The 20590-nt window shown below is 31.0% G+C and overlaps 1 protein-coding gene across 1 annotated transcript; it reads right to left on the bottom strand.

Moving 5' to 3' along the window:
- Positions 1-3258: 3258 nt before the first annotated feature.
- Positions 3259-19603, bottom strand: LOC128894817 (cilia- and flagella-associated protein 99-like). Its single transcript, XM_054156830.1, is given in 12 exon segments — positions 3259-4041; positions 5722-5891; positions 9560-9753; positions 10344-10485; positions 13880-14084; positions 14615-14697; positions 16667-16903; positions 18370-18498; positions 18597-18820; positions 19120-19261; positions 19328-19525; positions 19583-19603. Coding segments are annotated over 12 exon segments (1911 nt in total). The 3' UTR covers positions 3259-3875.
- Between the last annotated feature and the right edge of the window lie 987 nt (positions 19604-20590).

Consider the following 20590-nt stretch of genomic DNA (forward strand, 5'->3'; position numbering starts at 1 on the left):
CGTCGTCCTATCAGTGATGGGGCGCAAGAAAAAGTCTATAGACTGTTCTCTTTCCTCACCATGGTTATACGTATATACGTAGGTTCAGGGACTTTGTTCGATTTAATATACGTCACATGCACATATGATAGTGGAGGATTTAAGTCATCGTTACTTTTCAAATCGTTTAAATAATATACTCGTGTGAGATGTGCAATAAAGGAAGGGAGACATTGCATTGCTTTATGTGTGATTTTGAAGAAAATAGAAAAACGTGAGTTGTCAATGGAGGAGGTGTTATATGAAAGATGTAATTTAAATAAGGATAACTGGATTAGGAATTTTATTAAAACAGGAAATAAATTTACGAAGTACTTAGTAAATACATTAGCTGGCAAGAAAAATTGTTAGAATTGTAAAAGTTAAGTAGTGGATAGAGATTATGGATTCACAGAGTATGTATGTAAGAACGGTAATAACGGTTATCTAATACGAACCCTTGATGTTTTCGCTAATTGTTAGGTGTTGAAATTAGTTCTATATCCTTACATTCACATGCAGTGAGTGTAGTAAGTATTCGTACACTGGTCAAGTAAAACAAAAAATTCGTTCAATTGTAATTTATTAACTTCTTTTTTATAAATAAAGAACTTTTACATATTCTTGGAAATCTCTACAATAGATGCTGTAAAAAAAAAATTAGTTGTTTATATAAGTTGCAAAATTAACAAGAGAAAACAATAAATGGATAGAAATATAGAAGCAATTAGTATTCGAACAAATGTTAAATTTTCAAAACTTCGTTAAAAAAAACAGGAAATTTACATTAATTTATAAATAATTAATACTTCGTGGGATTTCATTTTGATTTTATAATTGCTGCAACTCTTATACTATATTTCAACAACTATGAATATTTATTGTTTCCATATTTCTGCCAATTTTTCGTTTTTCTTGTTAATTTCCGAGAATATGTAGAATATCATTGATTATAAAAATAGAAATTAATAAACTACAATTTCACAAAAGTTTCTTAGAAAATTGATCGTCGTACGAATACATTCTATATCCACTGTACATAGTTATAACTCTAGTTTAAGCAGAAATATTTACTAATCATTCGGTTACGTTAGAGTATCAAGGTATTCTTCTTCATAATCATTTTTGCAATAGAAGAGATTTTTATTTTGTAAATTTAAAGGTGCAGGTCTAAAAAAATTTTTGAATGTCCATATTTTTGAAACCGTGGACGCGTTAAGCTAAAACTATAGTTGAACCATAACAACAAACACTGGGGAGAAAGAAGCCTTAACTACATATAATACCAAGTATCATACACTGTATCTTTTTCTTTCTATATGAAGTTATTAATCAATTTATACGATTTTAGAAGTCTGCTCGAGTCGTAATGGGAAGAGCTTCTCACTGCAGGGTTCAATAATAATTACCTAACCGTGGGTGTTTTTAGGATACATCAATTGACGTCGGTTGATCTGAATCTACGCAACAATAACAAGCGGATATCGTGAAATCTCAAGAGATATCAGCGATATCGGGAGAAAGTATCTATCTGTAAATTCATTTCTTGACAGTCGATACATAGCTATTAACTTTCCAATATCGCTAATACTTTTTTCCTTTTTCAAAACGATTTTCCATTGAGATAGAATAACCTTTCTGTTCTTTCCGTAATACAAAATTAAGTATAATATTTTTATTGTAATTGTAGCTCCTTCGAGCAATTCCTTTTCATTCCTGTTCATCTATCATATGAAACTAGCATGTACAAATGAAATTATCCTATTGGCTATTACTATACAAAATATTACATTCGATTTTATCGAATAAGTTTGTATCGACTTCCAGAAAATAAATTTCCGCGACGATACTTTCCCCTAACACCGTTTTTATCGTAGATATCTTTCAAGATCTCACGATATCTGTTTATTTCTGTTACACAGATTCGGATCAACCGAAATCTATAACTCGTTGCATAATTCAAGTTCACGTAATTATAGAATTATTGTAGAATTTTGCTTAGGTTCAGTGAGAAGCTCTTTTTACTGTATTACCACACGTAGAGAGATTTTTAACGTCATATACAATGATAATACCTTTATTTACAAAGAAAACATACTTTATCATTCTCTTACTGCATGCATTTATAGCAACATCGTCTGCAGCCTATCTGAACTGATACGCGACATGGTCGTTGAAAGAGAAAAGAAAACAGAATTAAGCAACAAACAATACGCAGCTTATGATATTTCCAATTATATTTCATCGAGCCATCTTGCGTCGTAGTTATTGCTATCGTGCTTCAACTATAATTTTAGAGCGTTTGAAAATTAAAAGATTGTACTTCGAAAGGGACAGAACATTAAGTATGATTATTGTATTTATATTTATGTTTGATTTAAAGAAATGGAATTCTGAAACCCTTCATATTGCTGACATGAGAAAACTATTGATTCACGAAACTAAAAAAAACAATCGTGCTGTCGTATATTGGTCATGTGTTTTTTCAAATTATTTCAGATTGGCTTGGGAGTCCAATTTTTAGAATAATAATATTTATATCTTTCATTTTACGAATGAAACGAAAAGAAAATAGTTAAAAGGCACGATTCTTAATGCCTTGTAGAGATAAATATTTGTTCCTGAATGAATTAATATTTAACAACGAAATCGTTAATTTCGAGGGTTTGTAATTTTGGAACAATTTCGAAAATATCGGAGTGATAATTTGTATAACCCCCGCTATCTCATGGACTGCAACACGCCTTGACATGGAATGTCTCATACATACATCCTACACAATGGATTTCGTGATTCGATTGAGATTGTCATTTGGCGATAGATAAGTAGTCATTAGTTCATGTTTCTGCTACGTCACTACAGGCATGTCCCAACGTGATTAAATACTAGAACACGGTGACCATGTACTTGTAACGCTACAGTACTTACACTTCCATAAATTTAGATACTATTTGTTTATTATGAGAATATCATTTATGAAATTGTAATATCATTATTGAAATTGATGTTGGTATATACAAAAGCAGATAGAAAATATACGCCACAATTTAACAAATGTGTGAAATTAATATGTTTCCCATTTATTATTATAAATATTTATTATATTTCGAAATACTACATTGATGGGAAGTCAAATATGTTACTTTGTACGTTAATTTAGCAATACCTTTTATATATCAATTTACTAAATTCGTTGTAACATTTAAGTTCTGAGAATTACACCAAAACAAAGTCCAAACATAAATAAGTAATAGCGTTTGAGAAACTACCATCATCATTGTATATGTATGAATACTAATCATCCATTTATATACAAACAAGCTTTATACATGAATAGTTAATACGTGTTAATTTATTCAAATTACAATTACACATATGTTTAGGTTTGGAATTTGAAGAAATTGTAACGAAAAATTTGATTCCCTTTCGATAATTCGTTTCCATAATAGACGTTCTCAAAAATTGCTCATTCTGTAACCCAACAAACCACAATTTTACCTCAACAAAAAAAAATTATCTTCATATACAAAATCTCCTCACAAAGTGTCTGAGATGTTTAACTGAAGTTGAATGGCGTTTATAAACCGTGACTAGACATCACAGAATAAAAAGTTAACGTCGCACATGATGCAACAATAATTCACAGATCACAGAATAAAAAGTTAACGTCGAACATGATGCAATAGTATTCGTAATAGTAATTCGTTATTCCGCTAGGGGATAATTATGTTGTAACTTGTTGCAGTCTACTCACGACAGAAATCAACAACAGTCGCAAATGAATCTATTGCAACCGAATAATATTACGCGACACATAATTATCGTTTCATGTCAAATTAAGAAGATCATCTTTAAATTCACTTCGAGCGTGGTGCAGTTTCCTTTTGCAATCTTAAAGCTCTTCGTTCCTCCAATTGTTTTCGTAAGCCATCAACTTCGGGCGAACTAACCGACAAAGATTGTTGCCGAGCTTTAGACGATGAGAGGCTGCGTCTAAAAAAATAAAAAATAATCTGTATTTATCTCGTGAAGTCTCTTCACTGTTCTTGGTTGCAGTTTTCTTGTTTTGACAAGATATAAAGAGTTTTCCAGTGGGCGCTTTTGTTTGTTAATAATAAATACGCTTGTTAGCGTGGTGGAATAACGTTATCTTTAGAGCCCCTGTACTCGGGTCTCATGTAAATACCCGTGTTCATATTACACGGATACATGTGTATTCTACGAGTATAATTATTCGGATTTACTTTTTTAAAGTGAATAAATTGCAAAAAAAAAAATGAATTTATTAATTACACGACGTAATTAACACACGTGTTTTCTGACATCTCAGATTCAAAAAGCAGATATATCGCTGACCGTCAGGGCCGGCGCAAGGTAGGTTCAGCGTGTTCGCTGGAACCCGGCCCCGCGTTTTAAAAGCTCCGCGGTCTACGAAAATTACTCAATTAAAAGGCACCGATTCTGATTAACTTTTTACAGACTGATGATACAATTAACAAATAGAAGCAATTTTTGCTGAGGTGCAAGACATTTTTTTAGTAGCAATGATTAAATTGAAAGGAGTGACAAAAATCATCAAAGTATTATTATTTAATATTCAGCTTATAAAAAATATATAGCATTAATAAATAAATAATTCCTTGTTATAAAATTTAAGTGTAGGATTTGAATGTGAATTCAGGCCCTGCAAAATTTTTAAACTCGACCCTGCAAAAGGTCACGCCGGCCCTGCTGACCATCTATATTTTATTAAAAAATATAATCATAATGCTCTTTTCGATAGAATCTTTATTTTGATGACAAAGGAAACTATCGATACCACAGAATTTAAGAAAACATGCTGTACGTGTGTATGTTGTTTACCTACAGTGGGTGTAGAAAGTATTCGTACATGGATCAATTTACAAAAAAAAACTGTGTAAAATTGTAATTTATTAACTTATTTTTTATAAACAATGACATTCTACACGTTCTAGAAAATCTCTAGAATAGATAGATTACAAAAAAAAAAGAATAGCTATTTATGTAAGTTGCGAAATTGACAAGAAAAAAATAACTAATCGATAGAAATATCAAAGCAATAATTATTCGCACAACTGTTTAAAAGTACTTTCCTGGAAATTTGATATTTTATAATTCGCACGGAGCAATAAACCAATATGTTTACGTTACAAACTCTGCTGTAAATGGTTCGTCATAAGAATCATACATACACTTATTGTTTCTATACTTTTACCCACTTTTCGCATTTTTTTGTTAATGTCACAAATTATATTAACTAGTAAATGTTGTTTGGACTATATCTATCTTAGAGACTTCCAAGAATATGTAAAATATCGTTGATTATAAAAAAGGAAGTTAAGAAACTACAATTTCACACAAAAGTTTTTTGGAAAATTGATCGGTATACGAATACATTCTACACCCATTATACGTTTTGCTTTATACCTCACGAGCAATTGATAACAAAATCATGGGTAGGATGACTTATATATAAGGTGTCACAAATCAGTTCCCACGATTTTTAAGACGGTTCTGATAATCTGACGAAACAATGTAGCGAACAAAAGATAATCAATATTTAATCGCCATAATACTGCAATTTTAAAAATAGCCAAACAAAATTTTCTTTAGCAAAAAATCGAAGTAACCATAATCTTTTTAAATGGAACCAGTTCAACGAGTTCTATAGTAGTTATAAACAATGAGAAGCGTTTTTTGATAACTTACTTGCTAGCTTTGTAGTTTTCAAGGGCTCTTTGACTGTCCCTGATCAAATTTTTCTGTCTCTCGCGTTCTCGCTGGACGACAGTCTTCCGATTCTCGACTTCCTCGTTGAATTTCATTTTCATCCAAAATAACCTCTCCTTCAACTGAATCGCAAAAAGGAAAATCAATTATCGACACCAAGGTGTTTCTTAAGGTGATCGATAGTCAGTTAAATTAAAGTTAAAAAGAGTTCCTTGAATCGACCTTTTGATTTTTTCTATAATCTTTTATATTCGTGATTAATATAGTCTACAACTAAGTTAAAGAGAAAAATAATTAGAAACTATTAAACAATCATTAAACTACAACCACTATCACTTATACAAGGTGGACGATGAATTGCTGTGCTGCTAGTGAGCAATCAAAATTTTGTTTGTCCATTATTACGTGACTCACTATTTCTTTCTCAATTCTTTCTTCTCTGAAATTTCAAGATAATTCGCAGATTTGTATAGATAACTGTCTAATTTATTTACACGTATCTTTTAGCAGACATTACAATATCGGCGAGTATTATAACAAATATTTTGAATTTATCTAAATCAATGAAATATGTTAAAAACTCCTTATACTCTATTTTAAACATGTTGCAATGACATGTAATCTTATTTGAACTAATTTGAGAGTTCTTTGGCAACAATATTTTCGTTGTTTATATTTATTTTCTGGGAAACATTCTTCCACGAATTGAAACCATTAGCCTCGTTCGAATTAATAAAAAACAGTTCAGCTTATAAACGCTGAGCAAGGACTCTGTTACGCTCATACTAACCATAAATGAAAGTCATCTAGACCTTTCATTTGTACTGCAAATCATATTGGAATGTTGTGTACAAATACGTGACTCGCAAGTGACTACTATCGGTTCATTTCTGATATCTCAGTCAATATGTTCCAATGTAACAGCGAGGAATGTTTAAAAACAGTATACAAAATGATCGAATCATAACAACCATAGGACAAGAATCATTCCTCTGTCAAGAAGTAAAATACATTACTTTACTCTATTAGTAAAATACAGTACTGTTCTTGAAACTAAGAAATATTCTAAATATTTCTTCAGTTTAAATAAAATAAAAATATTTGTAATAATGTTAGCTGATGTCGTGATAATGTCTGCTGAAAGGTGGATGTAACAAATTCATTACAATCATTTTGGAGTCCTCATTGATCTATGTTACATTCGGCAAACAAAATTTCAGTCGACCCACTAGCACAAAGCAGTTCAAGGTGATCATGATTCATGGTCCACCCTGTATAACACTTTTCTATGTTGTATTTTTGGTGTATTATAATATTAACCAAATGAGGCAACTAGTGCCAAGAAAAGGAATGAATTTTTAAAGTATATTAGCACTATTATTACGTAACAATCGAATTTCATTCAATTTATCTCAACTTTCTTTTTAGTCAATTATATGGACCGACAAATCATGTAAATAATATTGATGAAAATTTCGAATAGCAAACCTCGCTCCAATGACCTTGACCTTGGCATATGTTGTCAAGGGCAGCTTCCTGAGTAACATCCAAGAGGGGTAGCTGTCGCTCGTTTTTTATTAAAAAGTTATTAACATATGAAAATCATATGCTAGATCGATAATGAATAGACGATTACTGTCGTGTAATACAAGAAACACTTGATGAAATGAAGACATTAAAAACATTAAAATCGTTCCAAAAGTTTGTAACATCCACGATCTTTATTCATATAGTTAAAAAAAAGGGGACCTGAGCGCTCATTCCCGGTCAGGGGTTTGGAGGCGAAGTCCCCCAACTATGCGCACTGCAGCGCACCTCTCAGGTGTTTTACTCTGGCAGATGTACAGGGAGTAACTTTAATATTCGGACACTATGAGATTTTTACTTTGTTACATTATAACTTCGTTTCTAATAAAACAAATAAAAAAAACATAAGGAAGTATTATATTAACCTATATCTCCAGTAAACAATAGTGTAAGTTTTACTTACATAACTTACAATAGTTGTTAAATAATACGATTTAAACAAAACATTGTCTGATTTTTGCGTTACTTTAATATTCGGACACTTGGTAATGTAGCACCTTTTCTGAGTGTTGTAACGCAGAGTTACTTCGAGTTAGACAGAAGGAGTGTTTGTTTAAAAACACAGTCGACTGTTCGGATGATACTAACAAGCTTTATTTCATCAGCTATTCTTCGATAACCGTTACGTGTACGTGTATAATGCCACGCGAAACCAATACCACGTATAATATACAACTTGTGATTTTTCACAATGCAAAGAGAAATCATGTAAACAAATTGCTGCCATACTCAACATGAGTAAGAGTACAGTGGCAAATATCATCAAACGATTCAAATACGAGGATCGTATAGACTCTATACCCCAAAAGGGCCAACCGAAGAAGTTGAATGCACGTGATAAGAGGAAACAAATAAGAAAAATAAAGAAGGATCCTTCACTCAGTGCATTAAAATTAGTAACAGAGCTCTTAAACGAGACTGGGAAGACTGTACATCCCTAAACAATCCGCAGAGCCTCAAAAGATAATGGTTACAATGCAAGAGTAGCTAGGAAGAAACCGTATGTGAATGGACAGAATCGAAAGAATTGGACAAAATAACTATCGAATATTTAAAAAAAATCATTAGCAATATGCCATAACGATTAAAAGAAGCGATACAACAGAATGGCTACCCAACAAGATATTAAAGTACATATTATTATAAAAATTAGCCTCAAAATAAATAGCTTTTATAAGTGTCCGAATATTAAAGTAACGCGAAAGTCAGACAATGTTTTGTTTAAATCGTGTTATTTAACAACTACAGTACGTTATGTAAATAAAACTTATTTTATACTACAGCACCCGACATCAAAATTTTTGAATTCGGTTTTTCCCGATTCTTTAAAATCATTTGTACGGAATCGCTTTTCTTTTCGTTTTTACCTCAATAGTTCAAATTTTATAGGAATTGATCCGCGTAAGAGTGAAGTTCGTTAATTTTCAACTATTGAGGTACAGACGAAAAGAAAAACGTTTCCGGCGGATACAAACGATTCTAAAGAATCTGGAAAAAGCGATTTCAAAAATTTCGATGTCGGGTGCTGACCATTTTTTGAATTTTGACACAAAAAAAAACCAAAAGAAATTTTCATTTTCATCATTTTTTTTTTTGTGAACTAAGAAAAACCTGCAAAAATGATGAAATGTGAAATTACTGCAAGTTTGAAGAAAAGAACGAGTTCTTTAGGTGAAAAAAATCTCTTTAACTTGATTTAAAAAGTTGTTTAAAATTTTTTTTGTATGAATTTTCTTAGTTCACATAGAAGAAAAATGCATAAGAATGAAAATTTCTTTTGGTTTTCTTGTGTCAAACCAAAATTACGACCTGCATCTTTCCCGCTGATAGGAGGTTTTAATTGTGAAGTGCTCTACAAATGTGCGTCACAGTCGAGTCAATTTGAATATTTCTTGTTGAAAAAATTTGTACAGACTATTCATATATGTATGAGAATAGGATAAAAAGTTCGGTAGAATTAATCATTTTTCTCCATCCTAAAAAAATTGATGAGAAACCGCTTTTTTAAAACCTTCTAATTCAGGATACCCCCTTAATATAACAGCCTTTAGAAAATGTTAATAGTCTTTTTGAATATCCAATTGTACATAGTCACTTAATAGAAGATAAAAGGGAAGTCCAAGCAGAACGAATCTCTGATTGTTGATAATGAAAGTAAACAAAATCACTGTAAGTTTCATATTTTTGTAAAAACTTATCGAACCTCTGCCAAGGACATTTCACAGAAAAGTCCCAAGCCACTAGATTCCGTTGGATCGAAGTCCTTGAAAGGCAACGCACGCAATGACTGAATTGTTTTTATTTCTTGAATCAATTTGATTTTTCTTTGAGTCTCCTCTTCTCTTTGTTTAATCATCTGCGCTTTCAGCTGACGCGACTCTTCCGAAACTTCAGCGGCTGATCAAAATAATTCGTTCGTGTTAATTCTAGGAATTACATTACAAAGTTGTTTCTAGAAGTTGTTTTACTTAAAAACAGTAATCGATATTTTAGACTTTTGAAGAATCTTTATGCAAGACTATATTCAATACAAAAATACGATTATAAAATATGTAAAGCTACTGAATTTTATTTGTAATATATTTGTAATATATTTGTTATATTATTAACAGTACAATTTAATCATTACAGTACTAGAATACTTTCTAAGCATGTATGGTTTTAAAAAAAGGTTCAGCTGATTTAAGGCAAACAATTCCACGTAGTTAAATATTTTCATGAAATTTGTGGGATCCAAGAATTAAAAAGCTTGGGTAAACTTTTGATATTCATTCATAACATTCAGATATCAATGAACACTAAAATAATCGTTCGCGGATACTATTTTCATTTTCCTTATTTTACTGTAAGTATAAAATTACCAGTATCGAGAAAATATCTATTGTATTATCTGATAATTCTCACCTACTGATTTATGTAAGAGAGGTTCTATTGTAATTAAAACTAACAAATTAATGATGGTAATCTACTGTAAAGAAATTGTTCACCTTTCTGTCGTTTTTCGTCGACCATGGCATTAAAAGCATCACGGGATGCTCGTTCAATTTCGTGGCATCTCTCGACAATTTCCGTCATTTCTTTGTTATGATTCTCCCTCCATTTCTCCAGTTTTTTATACAATTCTTGTTTCTTCAAAAAAATATTTATTATTAAATTCACTTATATAATTTAATCTACATATATTTATCACTGAAAGAAACGGGTCATTGTTTCCCAGACAATTTTATCTGTTTAAAGCACTAACATCGACAGGAATATTACCAAAGGTATAAGATAAAAAGATATACATTACGAAACGATAAATATTATGTGAAAAGATAAATATTTGGCGAAATAATGCTTGCCTAAAAATAATATTAATTTACATTGGATAACCTACTGAAAGTATACTAAACAAAAATGTAATGTTTTCGACGTTATTTGTAGGTCATTTTTCAAGTTATGCAAGAGATAGTGATTTAGTAACGAAATGCTTGCTCAAAAAATAAAGTAAATTCATACTGGATTGCCAATTCATCCTTTACTGATGAAATCAAAAGCGTTTTCGACGATATCGACAAGTCATTACCAGTATTAATGGAGAGATAAAACAGTGATAAAAACGAAGCTTGCCCAACGATGAAAAAAATTCGTCATGGATTATACATGTAACATTTATTAATCAAATTGTAGACAGCTTTCGACGGTATCTGCCGTATATTATTCGAAAGAGCGTTAAATTTCCCAACTCCCTGATGCAAAACTAAAATTTATTACGTAGATTTAACAAGTGAAAAATTAAGTTAAACTTTACATTGTGAAAATTTTAAAAAATTTAACTTTTCCTCTATCCGTTTTTCGGGTTGAAAGACATAGTTATTTGGCGGGCACACTTCTGAAAAAATTTCCTCGAAGTCTCAGTTTTTGAATGGTATTGTCAAAAAATATTGTACGGTGGTATTTTCGGGGAAAAATGACGTTTAAATGCAGAAAAGCGTGGGTTTTCAGGTGAAAATCGATCGCAAAAAATTACTCTTAGACTCTTTGTGTCGCCTCATTCTCGAGAATTTTCACTTTTAATATTTTTTCTGTGTTTTCGACTTGGCACTCTTTAAATGGCCATAATTCCACCAAATTACACTGCAAACTTAAAACTAAGTATACCACTCGAAAGAGCGTTAAATTTCCCATTTCCCCGATCCCAAACCAAAATTTATTACGTAGATTTAACAAGTACAAAATTAGGCCAAACTTTGCATTGTGAACATTTCAAAAAATTTGACTTTTTCTGTAATCGTTTTTTGGTTTCAAAGACACAGTTGTCTGGCGGGAACTCTTCGGGAAAAACTTCCTCGAAATTACGTTTAAATGCAGAAAAGCGTTCAAAATGGCTGCCTCCTAAATCAAAACTTATCGGTTCTCCTGCGTTGAAAACATCGATTTTTTGCTGTGTGAAATCGATCGTGTTCCAATCTCCATATCATTTATCGGTACACCAAAGTTGATTTTGTTTAAATAGTCTCTAAAAACGAAAATTCTATGGATACATGTTCAAAACGAATTATTATTCACCTCTTACTCAGGCTGGGAGAGGCTTGAGGTGTCAAAAAATATTTTTTTTTCTTAATTAGGGAGGCTCGGAAGTGTCACTAAAAAATACATCAAACCCGATGTCAAGTTTTAAAGTGACAAGTCGATTTTTGTTGAAAAATATCGATTTTCACCTGAAAACCCACGCTTTTCTGCATTTAAACGTCATTTTTCCCCGAAAATACCACCGTACAATATTTTTTGACAATACCATTCAAAAACTGAGACTTCGAGGAAATTTTTTCAGAAGTGTGCCCGCCAAACAACTATGTTTTTCAAACCGTAAAACGGATAGGGGAAAAGTTAAATTTTTCACTTGTTAAATCTACGTAATAAATTTTAGTTTTGCATCAGGGAGTTGGGAAATTAAACGCTCTTTCGAATGGTATACTTAGTTTTAAGTTTGTGCTGTAATTTGATGAAGTTATGGCCGTTTAAAGAGTGGCAAGTCGAAAACGCAGAAAAAATATTAAAAGTGAAAATTCTCGAGAATCAGGGGACACAAAGAAAATGTCTGAAAGTAATTTTTTGTTGGAAATTTGTTAAAGAATTGACACCCTGCGTATGTCTGAACTTATACATAGACACCCTGTATAAATATTGATTTATTTATTTATATATAAAGATATTTATCGGTTCCATCGAATGACACAGCATTGGCATAATATGTATTTCTATTTTTTGAAATTTGACCATAGGAATTAGCAATAATACATGTATTATAATTTAATACTTTAAACCCATGTACTCTATTAGATAACTATACTCTTATCTGAACTCCTTATTTTTAAAATAGATATTCGTTTTCTTACCGATAAAGCAATCGAATTTCCGAACTAAGAATTCCGGAATGATGATATTAATGTTATTAAAGAACCCCTGTTGGAGAATCAATGTTCTTTGGAGTTAACGAAGAAACACATTTAAAAAATAGATTACGTGAATAAGTTTAGAGTCTTTACACCTCTGTTACCGATAATAAATTTTATATCTGCTAACTATATTTTAAGCATTTTTCATAGAATAATCAAATCTTATTGAGTTTGTATTAACATTTCATTGTAATCGAATTAATTTTTTGTACATGTACCTTCTTCAAAATTTGCAAAACCTCTATTTATATCCAAAAGATAGACTGATTTCATTTAAAAATTTAATTTAATTTCATCTACAGTGGGTGTAGAATGCATTCGTACACCGATCAATTTCCCAAAAAACTTTTGTGTGAAATTGTAGTTTCTTAACTTCTTCTTTTATAATGAATGATATTTTACATATTCCCGGAAGTCTCTAAGATAGATATAGTCCAAACAACATTTAATAGTTAATATAATTTGTGACATTAACAAAAAAATGCGAAAAGTGGGTAAAAGTATAGAAGCAATAAGTGTATGTATGATTCTTATGACGAACCATTTACAGCAGAGTTTGTAACGCAAACACATTAGTTTATCGCTCCGTACGAATTAGAAAACATCAAATTTCTAGTAAAGTACTTTTAAACAGTTGTGCGAATACTTATTGCTCTAACATTTCTATCGATTAATTGTTTTTTTCTTGTTAATTTCGCAACTTACATAAATAGCTATTATTTTTGTTGTAATCTATCTATTCCAGAGCTTTCCGAGAATATATAGAATGTCATTGTTTATAAAAAATAAGTTAATAAATTACAATTTTACACAGTTTTTTTTGGAAATTGATCGGTGTACGAATACTTTCTACACCTATCTATCCTGTAGATGTCGCTGATAATATAATATAATCATTTTATATGACGATAAGAAGTTATGAAATTGATCTAATCATAATTTAAGATTTATTAATATTATTGGTTTACGATAGCCAGTTTTTGACATGGTGGTTATCGTGATCTATAATTTTCCATTGCATGTCGCAGTAGCCATTAGCGATGTCCGTCCGTGATGTTGCATTAAATGAAGTTAGCAATTACCTCCTTTCGCACGCTCTTTGCATGATGTTTGATATCATCCAACAGCGATTGTTTTGCTATGAAGGCGCCCTCACGGCTCAGCAACGCCAAATAATGCTTTTCCTGAATTTTTAATAATTCCGCTTCCCGTTTCCGTTGTCGCTCCTCTTCCTCGAGCTTTAATATCGACGCCGAGTCGAATCCACCCTCCACTAATACCTTCAATCTTATTCAGCAGAAAATTAAAAATATATTAAAATGCAAACGGGAAAAATAGAATTCTGCAAGTGAAAAAAATATAATTTACTGTTTAAGTAGTAGTAATTCTACTATTCTACCATTGACTGCAAATGTTATATTATTATTTGAGAAGTGATTTTCAGAATTTCAGAATTACTTCTTTTTGATATATGCAAATAAAAACTCTTCACTGTGAATTTTGAGAGAAAACAATATATGCTTTATCTAATCATTACTTTTTCTTTATTAATTCTAGAAGCTTTGGAAGATTATTTTAGTTGTAAAACTTTTATAAAGAATATCTTAAATGTCCTGTAACATTATTTTTTATTTATTCAGCAAACATAAATCGGAGATTTAATTAAGAAAAGTTCCTTTGAAAATTCTTTTACCGTAAGAAGTAGAAATATTATATAAAAAAGTTAAAATTTACTCAAGAAAATAATAAAGAAGAAATTTATAGAAGAAGATATATTGCACGATTACTATACATTTCCTATACATTCATAGAATTACTTTTTTATTTCTTTCTCTTCGTCGTTTATCACGCGTGCACACTCCCTTAAAATCGAAGCTGCTGTCTGTTTCACCTCCACAGGCTGTTAAACAAATCAATATTATCTACAATTGGAAGATCACGGTGTAGCTACATTGTCCAAAATTTAAATTACATTTAAAATATTACATTATCAAATACGATATTTGAAATCAATATTTCCTTGCGTTAATTACCATAAACTCCGCAATCACCTGAAGTGTACTGAATATAAATTTCCGTTAGATTTCCACCCATTTCAGTTTAACAAAAATTGGAATATTTTACTAATCCATGAAGTCGCCGATTATCTGGGCAAACAACTGATTATTTTAAGCAATCTAAATTTAGAACACATGACCATTCTAGGAATTCTTTCAAACTTACAACGCAATCTCGGTGTGAGTGTATGCGTACTTTCTACGATACAAACATAAGAAGGCAAAGTTCAATTGGCAGTTCGTTAATTACATTTATAACACGTTTATCCGAATAATCCAAAGATAAGTCACGATGATCATCCAGTGGAAACTATCGTACAACGGTCGAAATGTTTCTTTTTATTTTGAAATTGAACTTTTAAGAAACCAAGAAAAATTAAATTGCGATCAAGATTTCTTTTGATAATATTTTGTTTTTGGTAACCTGTTTTTTATTTTCATTATAAATTATTCTTATTCTTCTTTTTCATAGTTCCCTTCATTTAGATTTAAGATTTTGCAAACAACTACAATTCTAGGCCTAATGTTTTACCAGTAATGATGTATTTTTTAACTCTTTGGAGCACGGTGGGATCAAAAGTGTCCCACCTTTTTGATGGACCGTAATGCATGGTGGGACATTTTTAATCCCACCTCGAAATTTTGCAATAGCTGCATGTGTATAGATTTATATTTCGTCTTGTTTACGTAAAGCAGTTGGTAATATATTCATCCAATGTTACAAATGTATGCACTTATGTTGGCAACTTTCAACATGCTAATACCGATTCAACAATTGTTGTAAACGGAAGGTTTATTGCGATAATATTTCTTTCCTGGTTTTATGTGAAAAATCGTAGAAGTAAGTTAATTTATATAAAAATTAGTTCTATATAAACAAGTGAAGTGTTTTATAATAAAAACTAAAGATTAAATTTGTTTGCAAATGATGAAAGTATGGTGGGATTTTATTCGTCTTACCATGCAACTTGGGGAGTAATACAAAAAAAACATATTTTTATTCATTGTTTATGTTTTAATATTCTTAAAACTATTTTTGTATTTTGTTACATCATGTGATACCTTTATTAATAAAAATATAACAATTTTTTTTTATTTAAAACGCAATAAAATTCCTGTGCAACATGGGTCTATTTTATGACTTGAATTCCTGGGCCGCAAAGAGTTAAACAAGTGATTCAACAATGATGATGATATTAAACATTATTTTGAAAAATTTGTAACATGCAAACAACCAACATGGTATTATAGAGGAATATGATATAGATTCTTTCAGGATGATGATAGATCATAGATCATCGTATTTGAAACTAAATGAATATGAATCTGAAATACACAATATTTTCTGAGTCACGAGTATAGTAATGGCAATAAAATACTTTACATACTCAGATAAAATGTAATTCTTTGGTAATATAAATAACTAATAATAATAATAATAAATGACGAATGCATAAGTGTTTAACTTCATAAATGTTATTCTTTAACTGTAGAACACTAAGAGAAATTGGTTTATTTCATATTCATACGCGAAATAAACAGATTTCTCTTATCGTTTTGCAGTCAAAGAATTACACATTCTTACAAGTTTATAATTCATATGGGCAAATTCACAGAACTTTTAGATTTCCAATTTCGCGCCTTTATTTAACGTTATCTTTCGATGTTTCAATATTTGAACTATTGTCAAAAGAAAAAATTTTTTTTCAATTGCAAATCTAAAAGTTCTGTGGATTTGCCCATATAAGAGTATCAAACTTATTCATTTACGAATGTAAACAAAACATTTTACACAAAGTTCTTATAATTCACTTTGAATTTTGGAACTGATCTCCTCGCGAAAGTCGCCTTGGGCTTCTCTTCTTCCATTGTTTTGACCAAACCCTTACGATGTTGCGAACAACTCGGTGCCATCTCGTTCGCATCCTTCAATAAATTCATAGCCTGCAGCTTATGCTTAGCCCTCAACGACTCCAATTTCGTCTCTGTCGATGGCTTCAGGTAGTTTGTCGGTGGAACTTCTCGTGCAAATCTCATAATTGCCACGTCCTATCCATCATAAGAAAGAGGAAAGGTCTTCAAGAAAAAAGGAAACCTTCAGGTTTCGTTAATTCGACGATTTTAAATTCACCTAAACGTGCTTGATAAACGCACGGCTTAAATTCAATAATCTGTTACATTTATGAAAAATTCAAAAACATGACACACTTTGTACATTTATGTAATCACCACACCCTCCTTTGCATTTTGCAACTAAAATTACACGTTGGTCGCCACGACACCCAGAAATGAGTGACAGGACTTTTCATTAAAAAAAGAAAAAATTAATTCCGAAAGTGAGGCGACATTGAAAATAAATCTGGATAGGGTTCGTGAATTTGGTGAGGTTAAAAAATTAAATACTACAACTAATGTTAAATTATTTATTCTTCAATAATCCCGAGACAATATTTTAACTTTGTAGAAAATTTTATCAATTTTAACTTGGCAGCCAACGTGGTAAACTTCCTAACGTTTTTAATTTCGACATAATACCACATTTTCTAATACTTATCTTAGATCATCTAATATTAATTACTTAGTAAATGTTCGTTGACTGCATGACTTGTTTTGGATTATGTAAGGTATCATACTTTTCAAGGTATCCAGTATAGTCTCTTAACTATACTCAACGCAGTATGGGCTCTCTATCTTGTAATACATGACACAAGTCACGCAAAGAATGTTTACTAAAGTGTAGTAATTATTTCTATTGCTGTGCTACTTTTTGAACTTGTGTACTCTTTTGTTACTTAATTGTCGTTTATCAACTAACCCTGATAGCAGACTGGTGCTGACATACCAGCAGTCAACAAAAATTGCGGTCAGTAATGATTAATCGAGGGCTATATTTAACGTGTACGTAAACATCGTAAAAATCGTAAACATAATTTTGTCGCAATTCTTTGCGATACTATTTTCTTCTATTTTTCTCTTTAACGAGTATAATTAGTTCTGGGAAATCAACATTTATGATTTCATACGTTTTAAAATAATGATATCATTTTCATGAATTTCAAATATCTCTGTGGGAACTCATTTGTTCCTTCTATAATTTTCTTAATATTTTCACTCAATAATAAAAATAATAATAATAATTCTATTATATACAGGGCGAGTTTAGCAACTGAGCCAGACCACAGTTCTGCACGGATTATATTATATACGATTTAATGACCTCTATTTTTCACAGATACAATTTTTGTCTCCAGTGGATCGATGTAATTGCAAAGTGAAGTTATATTGTCTTTAAAGGATATTATCTGGTTTCATTGTACATAAATCGATTCGTTGGGTTCAATTTGCACATAAAACAAGATAAATAAACTTCCACTCATCTACTTAAGGCAGTACTGCTCTAAATACGAAAAAAAATTATTCAATAATAAAAATAACCACAGGAACTAGATAAATTTTGTCTGTCCGATTTGAATAATGTATTCTTCTTCAAAGTGTGGAGAAAGGAAATTGCTTACTTCTGGTGTTGGAGGAGGTACTTTCAAACGTCTCGGTCGACTCAAGACATTCATGAATAAGGGAGTAGTAGGTTTCTTTTTAGGGTATTCCATTTTTCGTAATTCTTCTCTCAAGTGATCCTGTAGTCTCTATCGAACATTATTTCGGAAGGTATCGATTATTATTGTTTCATTTTTTTTTTGAAACATACTGTATAGTAAAAAATGAATAAACATGGGAAGAGAACCTCTAAACAGGTAGTTGCTTCTAAGAGGGGCAAAACTAGCTTCTGTTCGACGAAATCCTCATCGAAAAATAAACAACCCTTCTCGTGGAAAAGATTCGAGGTTTCCGAGAGAAGAAGGTACGAAACCAAAAACAACATTTTCTGTATTTTAAAGTGATTGAAGCAGTCGACCGAGTCTTCGAAGAATAAAGCGAATATTCGATACGTCAGGATATATAAAAGCACTGAAACATTGTAATTGTTACCTAATTGAGCCCTAAACTTATTGTAAAAATTTTGTAAGTGAGAGCAAGTTGAAAATAAGAAGGAATTAAAAGACCATTATTTAACATAATTGCTTTATTAATTCAAGTTAATAGTGTGTCTGATTGCCAATATTTAAAAAAATTATATACAGGTATTGTAAGCAGTTTGTACACATATATTCATTGATACTCGAATTCAATAAAATTATATATTCTTCCAAAAAAATAAATACACCTTCATTCAGAAGAAACACTTTAATAATTATCGAATCACTTACCCATAGTTTCGTGTAAATTATCGTGATTTCGACGGCGCCGTTTGTTTAAAAAATCTTTGCTTATCGACTTCAAAAACTGTTCATAACGAGTAATGTTCATAAATAAATCGACGATTCCATCCTGTATCGAATTCGACAAAGCCTTGAGGAACGGAAAACATAGAGTTTACGTCACAGTTAACAACATTAAAAAATGAAGAACTTTAACCTTAAACTCTTCAAGATTTACAGATAAACGTTTAATAGGGTTGTAATCAATTTGACATTTCTCTGTTGGTTCTTCTCCAGCGAATAACCAAATGCAAAATTCATCCGGGCTTAATTCGTGCTTCATTAGCATATAAATGTCCAAAATTTTTATTAACGGAATCAGGATACTCAGTTGAAAGACATTTGCTTTTTCCAACTAAAATAGATAAGTATAATTAAGAGGAAACTTCCCACGTAAACCTAAAAGGCATACCTCCTCCTTCGTGCAATCCATGTCTTAATGAAACAAAATTAAATTTCTAATTTATTCAGTACAGGAATAATTCAGTCAGACCTTTTAAAGATGAAGTGTCTAAACATGTATTATTGAATATTACTGTAAGGTTTCGACGAACTTCACGTTGCAATTATGCATGACAGAGATATATTCAGAATGTTCAGTAAATTTGTAATGTGAAATACATACATAATTAAAAATATTTAAGAAAATTAAACGGAAACATTAAAAATATTCAAGAAATATTAGTAGTATAAGAAACTATACTTTTATCATTATAACACTAGAGTTATTTATAGTTGAAGGCAGAGCCGGCCTTCTCTATAAAGGGGCCTGGGTGCAGGAAACGATTTAAGGCCCTAAATTTTTTGTAAAGTAAAACAAAAATACAAACACGAACATATATTACTAACGCATATTTATTTAATGTGTGATTTTGTTTTTGCTAACATCTGCTGTATTTCTGCTATCTGCTAATATTTGCTGTATCGAAAAAGTTTCAATTATTAGCATTAACAATGTCTTTATTAAGAATCTTCAAAGCATACGTGATATCAAAAAAGGATTTACAAACACGACATATTGTATTACAGTTTCACAGAGGCAACTGTGTTTAAAATTTTATTCAATTTGACTATCGAACTAATATTGGCATCTCTTAAATTTGTTAAAGTACCACTTGTTAAGAGACCATTTTTTAATACGTATTATTTACGTACTTGTACATATTTGTTCAGTTCTACCACTGATATTTATGTAATTTTTCTGAAACATAGAATGATCTATATCGAAAAAGTAATCGTTCCATCATCCAAAGACTCTGTCCTCCGAATCGTATAAATCGAATAAATTATGAAGATTTAAAAATGTCATTTTTAACGACACCAAGTTACTCTCGTAGGTATGCTAGCAAATCTTTTCATCGATCCCATCGATCCTTCCGTCTCAAAATCCGACCAGCACTCATTGTCAGTAGTAACGATT

Source organism: Hylaeus anthracinus, unplaced genomic scaffold (assembly GCF_026225885.1).
Source record: "Hylaeus anthracinus isolate JK02 unplaced genomic scaffold, UHH_iyHylAnth1.0_haploid 4, whole genome shotgun sequence".
In the NCBI taxonomy this organism is placed as follows: domain Eukaryota; kingdom Metazoa; phylum Arthropoda; class Insecta; order Hymenoptera; family Colletidae; genus Hylaeus; species Hylaeus anthracinus.